At 56.3% G+C, this 16,336-nt stretch overlaps 1 protein-coding gene across 1 annotated transcript in view; it reads right to left on the reverse strand.

Annotated features, from left to right (window-relative positions):
- The window catches only part of MADD (MAP kinase activating death domain), an 86,444-nt gene that overhangs the window by 63,241 nt on the left and 6,867 nt on the right, over positions 1–16,336 (reverse strand). Inside the window, exons 2-3 of the mRNA XM_075280720.1 lie at positions 16,142–16,289; positions 12,987–13,553 (exon numbers count right to left, since the gene is read on the reverse strand). Coding sequence (XP_075136821.1) covers positions 12,987–13,553; positions 16,142–16,203 — 629 coding nt within the window. The 5' untranslated portion in view covers positions 16,204–16,289. The remainder of the gene's footprint in view (positions 1–12,986; positions 13,554–16,141; positions 16,290–16,336) is intronic.

The following is a 16,336-nucleotide window of genomic DNA, read 5'->3' on the forward strand; positions in this document are numbered from 1 at the left end:
GACTCCCCCGCCTCCGCTCCATACCCTTCTATAGAGCTGTCAGATGTCCCAGCAGCCCCATGGACGGGAATGGGCCTCATTACACATCTAAAGGGCATCACATGACAGCTCAATACAGACCAGGTGTAAAGCCGCCCCTGCAGGCTGTGGCAGGAAGTCTTCAATTGCCCTGCAGCACTCCCACAGGCGAATTACAGTATTACACCATTTAATTAAAAAAACATTAGTCCACCCATGTGATGTCACTGAACACTCCAGCTTATCAATGCAGGTCTCCAATGAGGGATCGCTTTAAAGGGAATGTCCAGGTTTTCAAAATGGATGGTCCTTATGAAAGATGGAACTCCAGCTCCCTGCTCTTCAGAATAAGGGGCTGTTCATGCAGTTTTACTAAGACACAACAGGGTTAATCAAGATTAGTCTCACACTGGGGGGAGGGGTCCACCGCAGAATCCACAATTCCATTGGTCCCGGCCTGACACCGTCCAGTATTTGGAGCAGATTCTAGGGTAGAAGCCACCTTAAAATCAGCTCCAAAATCATCAGTGTGAACGCAGTCTAAGGGCACCATGAAGAAGAGAGCGCAGATGGCTGCCACAACCAAAGCTGTTAGCGTGTCTAAGAATAGCTGCCTATTCACACTGCAGCACAGATGGCGCAGACACTTACTAGGCACACAATGGCCGACATTACTCACAGGCCTCAGGCAGTGCTGCAATAAGAGGTAAAAAGAGTGTGAATGGGGGCCAATGAGGAGGTGCTGGAGTAAGAGGTGTGCGGGGCTCCTGGTGTGTGTGCGCGGGGCTTATACGGGGCTCCTGGTGTGTGCGCGGGGCTTGTACGGGGGCTCCTGGTGTGTGTGTGTGTGTGCGGGGCTTGTACGGGACTCCTGGTGTGTGTGTGCGGGGCTTGTACGGGGGCTCCTGGTGTGTGTGCGGGGCTTGTACGGGACTCCTGGTGTGTGTGTGCGGGGCTTGTACGGGGGCTCCTGCTGTGTGTGCGGGGCTTGTACGGGGGCTCCTGGTGTGTGTGCGGGGCTGGTACGGGGGCTCCTGGTGTGTGTGCAGGGCTGGTACGGGGGCTCCTGGTGTGTGTGCGGGGCTGGTACGGGGGCTCCTGCTGTGTGTGCGGGGCTGGTACGGGGGCTCCTGCTGTGTGTGCGGGGCTTGTACGGGGGCTCCTGCTGTGTGTGCGGGGCTTGTACGGGGGCTCCTGGTGTGTGTGCGGGGCTTGTACGGGGGCTCCTGGTGTGTGTGCGGGGCTGGTACGGGGGCTCCTGGTGTGTGTGTGCGGGGCTTGTACGGGACTCCTGCTGTGTGTGCGGGGCTTGTACGGGGGCTCCTGGTGTGTGTGCGGGGCTTGTACGGGGGCTCCTGCTGTGTGTGCGGGGCTTGTACGGGGGCTCCTGGTGTGTGTGTGCGGGGCTGGTACGGGGGCTCCTGCTGTGTGTGCGGGGCTTGTACGGGGGCTCCTGCTGTGTGTGCGGGGCTTGTACGGGGGCTCCTGGTGTGTGTGTGCGGGGCTTGTACGGGGGCTCCTGGTGTGTGTGTGCGGGGCTTGTACGGGGGCTCCTGGTGTGTGTGTGGGGCTTGTACGGGGGCTCCTGGTGTGTGTGTGCGGGGCTTGTACGGGGGCTCCTGGTGTGTGTGCGGGGCTTGTACGGGGCTCCTGCTGTGTGTGCGGGGCTGGTACGGGGCTCCTGGTGTGTGTGTGCGGGGCTTGTACGGGGGCTCCTGGTGTGTGTGTGCGGGGCTTGTACGGGGGCTCCTGGTGTGTGTGTGCGGGGCTGGTACGGGGGCTCCTGGTGTGTGTGCGGGGCTTGTACGGGGGCTCCTGGTGTGTGTGTGCGGGGCTTGTACGGGGGCTCCTGGTGTGTGTGTGCGGGGCTGGTACGGGGGCTCCTGGTGTGTGTGTGTGGGGCTGGTACGGGGGCTCCTGGTGTGTGTGTGTGTGCGGGGCTTGTACGGGGGCTCCTGGTGTGTGCGGGGCTTGTACGGGGCTCCTGGTGTGTGCGGGGCTTGTACGGGGGCTCCTGGTGTGTGTGTGCGGGGCTTGTACGGGGGCTCCTGGTGTGTGTGTGCGGGGCTTGTACGGGGGCTCCTGGTGTGTGTGTGCGGGGCTTGTACGGGGGCTCCTGGTGTGTGTGTGCGGGGCTTGTACGGGGGCTCCTGGTGTGTGTGTGCGGGGCTTGTACGGGACTCCTGGTGTGTGTGCGGGGCTTGTACGGGACTCCTGGTGTGTGTGCGGGGCTTGTACGGGACTCCTGGTGTGTGTGCGGGGCTTGTGCGGGGCTTGTACGGGACTCCTGGTGTGTGTGCGGGGCTGGTACGGGGGCTCCTGGTGTGTGTGTGCGGGGCTGGTACGGGGCTCCTGGTGTGTGTGTGCGGGGCTTGTACGGGGGCTCCTGCTGTGTGTGCGGGGCTTGTACGGGGGCTCCTGGTGTGTGTGTGCGGGGCTTGTACGGGGGCTCCTGGTGTGTGTGTGCGGGGCTTGTACGGGGGCTCCTGCTGTGTGTGCGGGGCTTGTACGGGGGCTCCTGGTGTGTGTGTGCGGGGCTGGTACGGGGGCTCCTGGTGTGTGTGTGCGGGGCTTGTACGGGACTCCTGGTGTGTGTGCGGGGCTTGTACGGGGGCTCCTGGTGTGTGTGTGCGGGGCTTGTACGGGGGCTCCTGGTGTGTGTGCGCGGGGCTGGTACGGGGCTCCTGGTGTGTGTGCGGGGCTGGTACGGGGCTCCTGCTGTGTGTGCGGGGCTGGTACGGGGCTCCTGGTGTGTGTGTGCGGGGCTTATACGGGGCTCCTGCTGTGTGTGCGGGGCTGGTACGGGGCTCCTGGTGTGTGTGCGGGGCTTGTACGGGGGCTCCTGGTGTGTGTGCGCGGGGCTTGTACGGGGGCTCCTGGTGTGTGTGTGCGGGGCTTGTACGGGGGCTCCTGGTGTGTGTGCGGGGCTTGTACGGGGGCTCCTGGTGTGTGTGTGCGGGGCTTATACGGGGCTCCTGCTGTGTGTGTGGGGCTTGTACGGGGCTCCTGGTGTGTGTGCGGGGCTTGTACGGGGGCTCCTGGTGTGTGTGCGGGGCTTGTACGGGGGCTCCTGGTGTGTGCGGGGCTGGTACGGGGCTTCTGGTGTGTGTGCGGGGCTGGTACGGGGCTTCTGGTGTGTGTGCGGGGCTTGTACGGGGGCTCCTGGTGTGTGTGTGTGTGCGGGGCTTGTACGGGGGCTCCTGGTGTGTGTGTGTGTGCGGGGCTTGTACGGGGGCTCCTGGTGTGTGTGTGTGTGTGTGTGTGCGGGGCTGGTACGGGGGCTCCTGGTGTGTGTGTGCGGGGCTCGTACGGGGCTCCTGGTGTGTGTGCGGGGCTCGTACGGGGCTCCTGGTGTGTGTGCGGGGCTCGTACGGGGCTCCTGGTGTGTGTGCGGGGCTCGTACGGGGCTCCTGGTGTGTGTGTGCGGGGCTGGTACGGGGGCTCCTGGTGTGTGTGCGGGGCTGGTACGGGGCTCCTGGTGTGTGTGTGCGGGGCTCGTACGGGGCTCCTGGTGTGTGTGTGCGGGGCTCGTACGGGGCTCCTGGTGTGTGTGTGCGGGGCTCGTACGGGGCTCCTGGTGTGTGTGTGCGGGGCTCGTACGGGGCTCCTGGTGTGTGTGTGCGGGGCTCGTACGGGGGCTCCTGGTGTGTGTGTGCGGGGCTCGTACGGGGGCTCCTGGTGTGTGTGTGCGGGGCTCGTACGGGGGCTCCTGGTGTGTGTGTGCGGGGCTCGTACGGGGGCTCCTGGTGTGTGTGTGTGCGGGGCTCGTACGGGGGCTCCTGGTGTGTGTGCGGGGCTTGTACGGGGCTCCTGGTGTGTGTGTGGGGCTCATGACTCTAACGGAACTCAATGATCACACATGTTGGATTTCATCCACCCAATCCTTCTATTCCAGCTTCAATAAACCAGGAGTAAGCAGGATTAGAGCGCCACCTATAGGAGTCCATATCACATTCTGTATAGTCTGAGCTTTCCCACGTCACCAGGCTGATACATATACACTAGTAATCCTGTACACACTATATACACTCTCAGCTGCCATTACAATGCGCGGTTGGTCACGTCGGATTCGCTCTGATATTTGCCCCCGTCTGGGGATTACTCATTATTCTCCCCCACGTGGCCTGATGCGCACACTCGGCTTTATTCATGTTCTATACCAGAAGGGCCGAGAAGAATCTGATTTTCTCCTAATAAAAGGCGCCTCCTCCATTTCCAAGGGCGTCCGTCCACAAAGCGCGCTCATGTTCATTCCACTGAGCGACAGGAAGAGCTAACACAGAGAATAAGAGACGTCGGCCATGAATCCTCTCCCGTCCCCACAGACGCCTCTCCTGACACCACGTAACATACAACTCCGCACCGTCTCTTCTTCTATCCACCGGCGTGTGTCTCCTCCTAGACATTTCTGAATAGGGGCATGGTCATGGATTAGGCCATGTTCACACAGCGGACCTCAGATCGGTGCAGAGGAGGATCGCACCGCGGGTTGTGCGGCTGAATCAGTCACAACAAGTCACAACTATTTCTGTGATGCCACCAAGTAGGACAGAAGGAAAACCCGGAGAAAATCGAAGCGCGGATAAATAATATTCACATGGCCTGGCACGCCGACCACACAGGAGACTATACATAATATATAGGTGTACATAGCACTAACATATTCCACTGCAGTGTACAGAGCGCACATCAGCTCCACCCAAATATCCTGTACACTATACGCTCTATACCTCCCTGTCCTATAGATATCACTGTACGCTCTATACCTCCCTGTCCTATAGAGATCACTGTACGCTCTATACCTCCCTGTCCCGTAGAGATCACTGTACGCTCTATACCTCCCTGTCCCATAGAGATCACTGTATGCTCTATACCTCCCTGTCCCGTAGAGATCACTGTACGCTCTATACCTCCCTGTCCCATAGATATCACTGTACGCTCTATACCTCCCTGTCCTATAGATATCACTGTACGCTCTATACCTCCCTGTCCTATAGAGATCACTGTACGCTCTATACCTCCCTGTCCTATAGAGATCACTGTACGCTCTATACCTCCCTGTCCTATAGAGATCACTGTACGCTCTATACCTCCCTGTCCTATAGAGATCACTGTACGCTCTATACCTCCCTGTCCTATAGAGATCACTGTACGCTCTATACCTCCCTGTCCTATAGAGATCACTGTACGCTCTATACCTCCCTGTCCTATAGAGATCACTGTACGCTCTATACCTCCCTGTCCCATAGAGATCACTGTACGCTCTATACCTCCCTGTCCCATAGAGATCACTGTACGCTCTATACCTCCCTGTCCTATAGAGATCACTGTACGCTCTATACCTCCCTGTCCTATAGATATCACTGTACGCTCTATACCTCCCTGTCCCGTAGAGATCACTGTACGCTCTATACCTCCCTGTCCCATAGAGATCACTGTACGCTCTATACCTCCCTGTCCCATAGAGATCACTGTACGCTCTATACCTCCCTGTCCTATAGAGATCACTGTACGCTCTATACCTCCCTGTCCTATAGAGATCACTGTATGCTCTATACCTCCCTGTCCTATAGATATCACTGTACGCTCTATACCTCCCTGTCCCATAGAGATCACTGTACGCTCTATACCTCCCTGTCCTATAGAGATCACTTTATGCTCTATACCTCCCTGTCCCATACAAATCACTTTATGCTCTATACCTCCCTGTCCTATAGAGATCACTGTACGCTCTATACCTCCCTGTCCTATAGAGATCACTGTATGCTCTATACCTCCCTGTCCCATACAAATCACTTTATGCTCTATACCTCCATGTCCTATAGAGATCACTGTACGCTCTATACCTCCCTGTCCCATAGAGATCACTGTACGCTCTATACCTCCCTGTCCTATAGAGATCACTGTATGCTCTATACCTCCCTGTCCTATAGAGATCACTGTATGCTCTATACCTCCCTGTCCTATAGAGATCACTGTATGCTCTATACCTCCCTGTCCTATAGAGGTCACTGTATGCTCTATAGCTCCCTGTCCTATAGAGATCACTGTACGCTCTATACCTCCCTGTCCCATAGAGATCACTGTACGCTCTATACCTCCCTGTCCCATAGAGATCACTGTATGCTCTATACCTCCCTGTCCTATAGAGATCACTGTACGCTCTATACCTCCCTGTCCTATAGAGATCACTGTATGCTCTATACCTCCCTGTCCTATAGAGGTCACTGTATGCTCTATACCTCCCTGTCCTATAGAGGTCACTGTATGCTCTATACCTCCCTGTCCTATAGAGATCACTGTACGCTCTATACCTCCCTGTCCTATAGAGATCACTGTAGGCTCTATACCTCCCTGTCCTATAGAGGTCACTGTACGCTCTATGCCTCCCTGTCCTATAGAGATCACTGTACGCTCTATATCTCCCTGTCCCATAGAGATCACTGTATGCTCTATACCTCCCTGTCCCGTAGAGATCACTGTATGCTCTATGCCTCCCTGTCCTATAGAGATCACTGTATGCTCTATGCCTCCCTGTCCCTTAAATATCACTACATGTTCCATATTCCCTGCCTGGAGAAGGTCCATACGTCCTCCAGAGCTGCATGCACACATCTACCTAGAATACACCCGCGGCTGCACACTCTTTGGATTTACAGGCTCGGGCAGTTTCCATACTGTCACGCGCAGGTTCACACTCATCTACTATTGATGAGGACGCGGCTTCAGTCTGGAGAGAATGAGGGGGATGGGGCAGAAACGGCCAGCAGTAAGAGGTGACGGGCTACAGACCGACCAGGACTGATGGGGGGGCGCTGTGAGACTACAGGACTGACCGGGGACGATGCCATGACTGATGGGGGGTGCTGCGAGACTATAGGACTGACCGGGGGCACTGCGAGACTATAGGACTGACCGGGGGCACTGCGAGACTATAGGACTGACCGGGGACGCTGCGAGACTATAGGACTGACCGGGGACGCTGCGAGACTATAGGACTGACCGGGGACGCTGCGAGACTATAGGACTGACCGGGGACGCTGCGAGACTATAGGACTGACCGGGGACGCTGCGAGACTATAGGACTGACCGGGGACGCTGCGAGACTATAGGACTGACCGGGGACGCTGCGAGACTATAGGACTGACCGGGGACGCTGCGAGACTATAGGACTGACCGGGGACGCTGCGAGACTATAGGACTGACCGGGGACGCTGCGAGACTATAGGACTGACCGGGGGCACTGCGAGACTATAGGACTGACCGGGGACGCTGCGAGACTATAGGACTGACCGGGGACGCTGCGAGACTATAGGACTGACCGGGGGCACTGCGAGACTATAGGACTGACCGGGGACGCTGCGAGACTATAGGACTGACCGGGGGCACTGCGAGACTATAGGACTGACCGGGGACGCTGCCATGACTGATGGGGGGCACTGCGAGACTATAGGACTGACCGGGGACACTGCGAGACTATAGGACTGACCGGGGACGCTGCGAGACTATAGGACTGACCGGGGACGCTGCAAGACTATAGGACTGACCGGGGACGCTGCGAGACTATAGGACTGACCGGGGACGCTGCGAGACTATAGGACTGACCGGGGACGCTGCGAGACTATAGGACTGACCGGGGGCACTGCGAGACTATAGGACTGACCGGGGACGCTGCCATGACTGATGGGGGGCACTGCGAGACTATAGGACTGACCGGGGGCACTGCGAGACTATAGGACTGACCGGGGACGCTGTGAGACTACAGGACTGACCGGGGACGATGCTATGACTGATGGGGGGCGCTGTGAGACTACAGGACTGACCGGGGACGATGCTATGACTGATGGGGGGCGCTGTGAGACTACAGGACTGACCGGGGGTGCTGCCATGACTGATGGGGGGCGCTGTGAGACTACAGGACTGACCGGGGACGCTGCCATGACTGATAGGGGGCGCTGTGAGACTACAGGACTGACCGGGGACGCTGCCATGACTGATGGGGGGCGCTGTGAGACTACAGGACTGACCGGGGACGCTGCCATGACTGATGGGGGGCGCTGTGAGACTACAGGACTGACCGGGGACGCTGCCATGACTGATGGGGGGCGCTGTGAGATTGACTTTAAGATCACCCACAGCTAGATCCCCGCATTAGTGATGGGCATGCACTGACTGACTGACTAGCAGCGCCCTCTACTGTATAGGGCAGTACTACATGTTCAGTACTGTACCCCGGCCAGGGGGAGCTGCTTGTCTGTACACCAGGGGGCGCTGTGTACACATTCTATACTTTAAGGGGTGATAATTTACATGTTACCCCTCTATATAACCCACTATATACCCCTCTACATCAGACCAAACGAAGAGCACTCCGCACAGAGAACTAATGATTATGAGGATGACCATGAGGTCTTCCTCTTTCTCTTCTGTTTTTCCTTAGCTGCCATGGACTCCTAGTATATCTTCTCTTCTCAGCTTATCTGTGTCTACGTCTGTAACATATTACTCTGTATTATCCTGTATCTGTATTACTATGCTGCTGTAACACGCTGAAATTTCCCCAAGGTGGGACTATTAAAGGATTATCTTATCTTATCTTATCTCTATATAACCCACTATATACCCCTCTATATAACCCACTATATATCCCACCTCATTTTGCAGCTGTGTTATGCTCTGCCTTCACGTGTTTACATGTGCACACAAAGCCTGGTCATACAAGTGTCATGGAAATGCAAACACTACAAGAATACAAAGGTCCTGTATATACAGGGAGCAAGTCCTAGGGTAAGGCCACTATGATATCAGACCCCTATATATCTCACAGCTCAGCTTCTCTCCTCTATCATATACCCCTATATATCACACAGCTCAGCTTCTCTCCTCTATCCCTATATATCACACAGCTCAGCTTCTCTCCTCTATCCTATACCCCTATATATCACACAGCTCAGCTTCTCTCCTCTATCCTATACCCCTATATATCACACAGCTCAGCTTCTCTCCTCTATCCTATATCCCTATATATCACACAGCTCAGCTTCTCTCCTCTATCCTATATATCACACAGCTCAGCTTCTCTCCTATTATATACCCCTATATATCACACAGCTCAGCTTCTCTCCTCTATCCTATACTCCTATATATCACACAGCTCAGCTTCTCTCCTATTATATACCCCTATATATCACACAGCTCAGCTTCTCTCCTCTATCATATACCCCTATATATCACACAGCTCAGCTTCTCTCCTCTATCATATACCCCTATATATCACACAGCTTAGCTTCTCTCCTCTATCCTATACCCCTATATATCTCACAGCTCAGCTTCTCTCCTCTATCCTATATATCACACAGCTCAGCTTCTCTCCTCTATCATATACCCCTATATATCACACAGCTCAGCTTCTCTCCTCTATCCTATAACCCTATATATCACACAGCTCAGCTTCTCTCCTCTATCATATACCCCTATATATCACACAGCTCAGCTTCTCTCCTCTATCCTATACCCCTATATATCTCACAGCTCAGCTTCTCTCCTCTATCCTATATATCACACAGCTCAGCTTCTCTCCTCTATCATATACCCCTATATATCACACAGCTCAGCTTCTCTCCTCTATCATATACCCCTATATATCGCACAGCTCAGCTTCTCTCCTCTATCCTATACCCCTATATATCTCACAGCTCAGCTTCTCTCCTCTATCATATATCCCTATATATCACACAGCTCAGCTTCTCTCCTCTATCATATACCCCTATATATCACACAGCTCAGCTTCTCTCCTCTATCCTATACCCCTATATATCACACAGCTCAGCTTCTCTCCTCTATCCTATATATCACACAGCTCAGCTTCTCTCCTCTATCATATACCCCTATATATCACACAGCTCAGCTTCTCTCCTCTATCATATACCCCTATATATCACACAGCTCAGCTTCTCTCCTCTATCCTATATATCACACAGCTCAGCTTCTCTCCTCTATCATATACCCCTATATATCACACAGCTCAGCTTCTCTCCTCTATCATATACCCCTATATATCACACAGCTCAGCTTCTCTCCTCTATCCTATATATCACACAGCTCAGCTTCTCTCCTCTATCCTATATATCACACAGCTCAGCTTCTCTCCTCTATCATATACCCCTATATATCACACAGCTCAGCTTCTCTCCTCTATCATATACCCCTATATATCACACAGCTCAGCTTCTCTCCTCTATCATATACCCCTATATATCACACAGCTCAGCTTCTCTCCTCTATCCTATATATCACACAGCTCAGCTTCTCTCCTCTATCCTATATATCACACAGCTCAGCTTCTCTCCTCTATCATATACCCCTATATATCACACAGCTCAGCTTCTCTCCTCTATCATATACCCCTATATAGCACACAGCTCAGCTTCTCTGTCATCGGGCTTATATTTTGGATATACTGCCCTACTTTAAAAGGGCTCTATCACTTGATTATTAAAGGGGCTCTAAAATAGCGAAAATCCAGTGATAGAGCCCCTCTAACGATCCAGCGATAGAGCCCCTCTAACGATCCAGCGATAGAGCCCCTCTAACGATCCAGCGATAGAGCCCCTCTAACGATCCAGCGATAGAGCCCCTCTAACGATCCAGCGATAGAGCCCCTCTAACGATCCAGCGATAGAGCCCCTCTAATGATCCAGTGATAGAGCCCCTCTAATGATCCAGTGATAGAGCCCCTCTAATGATCCGGCGATAGAGCCCCTCTAACGATCCGGCGATAGAGCCCCTCTAACGATCCGGCGATAGAGCCCCTCTAACGATCCAGTGATAGAGCCCCTCTAATGATCCAGTGATAGAGCCCCTCTAACGATCCAGCGATAGAGCCCCTCTAACGATCCAGCGATAGAGCCCCTGTTAGACATAAGAAGATGATGTAAGGACTACAAGGCCCAGAGTAACCTCGGAGACATGTAGTGATACTCTGGATGCGACATAGCAGATATAAGCGGTGGCGGTCTTGTATGTCGGACATCTGCGGCCTCTCTGCTATGATGATCACTGTTAATCCTCATATTTCTCGGCTTTGTGGCGACTTGTCCTGGATTCGCCATCTGTTCCACGGCCCGACATCTGACAACCGCGCCGCGACTCCATTAACACTTGGCAATACACATGTACATATCGTGGCTCTAGGGCACAGTCAGACACGGACAGATGTAGGAGCGGCCTGCTGACCAGAGACTACAAGTCCCAGCATGCCCCGACAGCTGCACAGACATCCCATAATGACATCACTGCCATAGAAACAGCCAATAGCAACATATTATCCATCAATAAGACAGAGCCTTTAATACAGGAGGATGTAACTGATCCCACAAAAGTCCCTCCGATCCAGGGGTGTCATATCGGGCATCCATTAGCCCCTCAGTGACCGCTACGGACCAGTCAGAGGTCAATCTAATAACATAATGGCAGATGGCAGGGATCCGTGGGGATCAGCCCCTACACCCCTCTGAGATACACAGGCTGCTACAATGAATGGGACCAGTGCGGCCTAGAGGTCAGGGCGCCACAGCAAGGAGGCCGCGGCCTAGAGGTCAGGGCGCCACAGCAAGGAGGCCGCGGCCTAGAGGTCAGGGCGCCACAGCAAGGAGGCCGCGGCCTAGAGGTCAGGGCGCCACAGCAAGGAGGCCGCGGCCTAGAGGTCAGAGCGCCACAGCAAGGAGGCCGCGGCCTAGAGGTCAGGGCGCCACAGCAAGGAGGCCGCGGCCTAGAGGTCAGGGCGCCACAGCAAGGAGGCCGCGGCCTAGAGGTCAGGGCGCCACAGCAAGGAGGCCGCGGCCTAGAGGTCAGGGCGCCACAGCAAGGAGGCCGCGGCCTAGAGGTCAGGGCGCCACAGCAAGGAGGCCGCGGCCTAGAGGTCAGGGCGCCACAGCAAGGAGGCCGCGGCCTAGAGGTCAGGGCGCCACAGCAAGGAGGCCGCGGCCTAGAGGTCAGGGCGCCACAGCAAGGAGGCCGCGGCCTAGAGGTCAGGGCGCCACAGCAAGGAGGCCGCGGCCTAGAGGTCAGGGCGCCACAGCAAGGAGGCCGCGGCCTAGAGGTCAGGGCGCCACAGCAAGGAGGCCGCGGCCTAGAGGTCAGGGCGCCACAGCAAGGAGGCCGCGGCCTAGAGGTCAGGGCGCCACAGCAAGGAGGCCGCGGCCTAGAGGTCAGGGCGCCACAGCAAGGAGGCCGCGGCCTAGAGGTCAGGGCGCCACAGCAAGGAGGCCGCGGCCTAGAGGTCAGGGCGCCACAGCAAGGAGGCCGCGGCCTAGAGGTCAGGGCGCCACAGCAAGGAGGCCGCGGCCTAGAGGTCAGGGCGCCACAGCAAGGAGGCCGCGGCCTAGAGGTCAGGGCGCCACAGCAAGGAGGCCGCGGCCTAGAGGTCAGGGCGCCACAGCAAGGAGGCCGCGGCCTAGAGGTCAGGGCGCCACAGCAAGGAGGCCGCGGCCTAGAGGTCAGGGCGCCACAGCAAGGAGGTCGCGGCCTAGAGGTCAGAGCGCCACAGCAGGCAGGTCGCGGTCTAGAGGTCAGGGCGCCACAGCAAGGAGGCCGTGGCCTAGAGGTCAGGGCGCCACAGCAAGGAGGCCGCGGCCTAGAGGTCAGGGCGCCACAGCAAGGAGGCCGTGGCCTAGAGGTCAGGGCGCCACAGCAAGGAGGCCGCGGCCTAGAGGTCAGAGCGCCACAGCAGGCAGGTCGCGGTCTAGAGGTCAGGGCGCCACAGCGGGCAGGTCGCGGCCTAAAGGTCAGGGCACCACAGTCAGGCCCGGATCATCACTGCAGCCTGTTACATCACCCACAAGGGTTCTATAGGAGACATCAATAGCGGTCACCTCCAGGTGGTCTACAATAGGACATCCCATGATGGGGTGCACCAGGGGCCACTGTTCCGATCACCCTATGGCTACCAACAACTAGACACGGCTTACCTTTGGACGCCCTTGGATATTCCGGCCTTCTTGCTGACCATCCTGTCGCTGCAGCAGTCCACCAACCTCTTGAGGGTGTAGAGACATTCCCTGAAGGTGGAGAAGAAGGGGTAGTGGCTGATGATGCAGAGCGAGGTCAGGGTGCTGTTACGTGACCTTTGGGCTCCTTTAGACAGACGTTTCCCTCGAGGAGAGTGATTGATATCGGGAGTGGACTCTGCAGTGCTGGGGGCCTGTAAGGTCGGCCCTCCGTCCGGGCCCTCACAGCCATTCTCAGGAGCCGTCTTCGGCTGTTTGCGGCTTTTGTCTTTCGGAATGCGTTTCTGAAAGGAGCGGTAAAAATTCACACAGATTCCGTAACGTATGACGCCGCTGTCCTTATCGGTGAGCGTGAACACAAATGAGGTGTCGTCCCGCAGGCTCATCCGTTTCTGCCGCACGCTGAGACATCCCTCTGGTTGGCAGAAGAAAACCACGTCCGGTGGAAGCGGAAACTCTGCATGGTCCTCCAGGGGGTAACGCCGGAGAAGCTCGGGGGTCTGGGCAATACTGTCACTGCTTGGCTGCCTAGAAAAAAGAGAGGATAGAAGGGGAAGTCATCAGGGGGTCAACGACCGGCGCCCACAAGGGGTCCCACAAAACCTCTGAGCCAACGTCTTCACAGGGTGTCCCCATGTTATGTGTGCGGGCGTCAGGTAGGTGGCAGTCTGGCCGTCTAATGTCATGGCTCACTAGGAGCCCCAGATATTATTGTCAGAGTCATCCATCAGACCAGCCCATGTGATCGCACCGCCATGAGGGCCGGACCTGTCTATCTGCACTCTGACATCTGATGCTGATCTGCAGTTATATCCTATCAGCAATATCTGATCCATATATCACTCTGGTGGTGCTAGGGGCGGGCTCTGGACAGAATCAGTCTCCTCCCCCTGGTGGTGCTAGGGGCGGGCTCTGGACAGAATCAGTCTCCTCCCCCTGGTGGTGCTAGGGGCGGGCTCTGGACAGAATCAGTCTCCTCCCCCTGGTGGTGCTAGGGGCGGGCTCTGGACAGAATCAGTCTCCTCCCCCTGGTGGTGCTAGGGCGGGCTCTGGACAGAATCAGTCTCCTCCCCCTGGTGGTGCTAGGGGCGGGCTCTGGACAGAATCCGTCTCCTCCCCACTGGTGGTGCTAGGGGCGGGCTCTGGACAGAATCAGTCTCCTCCCCCTGGTGGTGCTAGGGCGGGCTCTGGACAGAATCAGTCTCCTCCCCCTGGTGTTGCTAGGGGCGGGCTCTGGACAGAATCAGACTCCACCCCCTGGTGGTGCTAGGGGCGGGCTCTGGACAGAATCAGTCTCCTCCCCCTGGTGGTGCTAGGGGCGGGCTCTGGACAGAATCAGTCTCCTCCCCCTGGTGGTGCTAGGGGCGGGCTCTGGACAGAATCAGTCTCCTCCCCCTGGTGGTGCTAGGGGCGGGCTCTGGACAGAATCAGTCTCCTCCCCCTGGTGGTGCTAGGGGCGGGCTCTGGACAGAATCAGTCTCCTCCCCCTGGTGGTGCTAGGGGCGGGCTCTGGACAGAATCAGTCTCCTCCCCCTGGTGCTGCTAGGGGCGGGCTCTGGACAGAATCAGTCTCCTCCCCCTGGTGGTGCTAGGGGCGGGCTCTGGACAGAATCAGTCTCCTCCCCCTGGTGGTGCTAGGGCGGGCTCTGGATAGAATCAGTCTCCTCTCCCTGGTGGTGCTAGGGGCGGGCTCTGGACAGAATCAGTCTCCTCCCCCTGGTGGTGCTAGGGGCGGGCTCTGGACAGAATCAGTCTCCTCCCCCTGGTGGTGCTAGAGGCGGGCTCTGGACAGAATCAGTCTCCTCCCCCTGGTGGTGCTAGGGCGGGCTCTGGATAGAATCAGTCTCCTCTCCCTGGTGGTGCTAGGGGCGGGCTCTGGACAGAATCAGTCTCCTCCCCCTGGTGGTGCTAGGGGCGGGCTCTGGACAGAATCAGTCTCCTCCCCCTGGTGGTGCTAGAGGCGGGCTCTGGACAGAATCAGTCTCCTCCCCCTGGTGGTGCTAGGGGCGGGCTCTGGACAGAATCAGTCTCCTCCCCCTGGTGGTGCTAGGGGCGGGCTCTGGACAGAATCAGTCTCCTCCCCCTGGTGGTGCTAGAGGCGGGCTCTGGACAGAATCAGTCTCCTCCCCCTGGTGGTGCTAGGGGCGGGCTCTGGACAGAATCAGTCTCCTCCCCCTGGTGGTGCTAGGGGCAGGCTCTGGACAGAATCAGTTTTCTCCCTACCCCAGACTCTGAACCCCCACTGGCCTTATACTGTGTATAGGTAATCAGAGTCCAGTGTTGAGGTCTCAGTCATCCCTTTAATGCTAGGATAACCCCTTTAATGCTGGGATAACTCCTTTAATGCTAGGATAACCCCTTTAATGCTGGGATAACCCCTTTGATATTTTGTTTGTTGGAACATGCAAAAGGGAATCGAGAATGTCCGGAAACTCAGAAGAGAAGCGGCTGCAAATCCCAACCTGCAAACACTGGGCAGGAACTGCAGTCATGGCCTCGGGCTTGTAATAACCACTGAGCCAGCACAGTGCACCCAGTCCTCCTTAAAGGGAACCCATCAGCAAACCTGAGGACATTAAACTACCAGCATGTCCTCAGGCACTGGTCTACCTGCTTACAGGGAGGGGGCACTATGGACGAGGAGAGGAGAAGCAGCAAAAAGAGCAGCAAAGGGACAAGAAGGTGGGTCAGAGTCCCCCAAAGTGCTGACAGGTTCCTTGTAAATAACCCCCCAGCAGAAGAGATTAGGAGATGATATAATATACAGAATTATTGTACTATACAGCCAGAGAAGGGTTAACTCCGTCTATTACTGTCAGGACATAATTTGATGTTCTATTATTAGTCGGTGACTAACCTAATAATATAACTGGTCATGTCTCCCCATTCTGTACAGCTGGTGCAGTATATAGCGGTGCAGTGTGCTGAGCCTATCGGCAGGAGATGGGTCACTTGGTGCGGGCAGGTCTGGGGTGCATGTGTGCATGGGGTGTGCATGTCCTCCCCGGGTTCTCTGCTTTCCTTGTACACCCGGACATACTGATAGGAATGTGGATAGTGCTCTCTGTACTGCGCCGCTGAGTATGCTGGCGCTATGTATAACACATTCGGCTTACCTTGCACCGATGATTACCAGGTAGTCCAGCAGCCGGGGACACTGCTTCTTCTTCTGCCCCATGATGACACTGACTCACTATTTCATGTTACACGGGGCAATTCTCCTCACTGGACCATCGCTGACCGGCCGGGAACACCAGCAGGGACCTGAAGAAAGCAAGATGGAGGTTAGAGCCTTGTACCGGCTATATACA

This window comes from Leptodactylus fuscus, chromosome 7 (genome assembly GCF_031893055.1).
Source record: "Leptodactylus fuscus isolate aLepFus1 chromosome 7, aLepFus1.hap2, whole genome shotgun sequence".
Lineage (NCBI taxonomy): Eukaryota > Metazoa > Chordata > Amphibia > Anura > Leptodactylidae > Leptodactylus > Leptodactylus fuscus.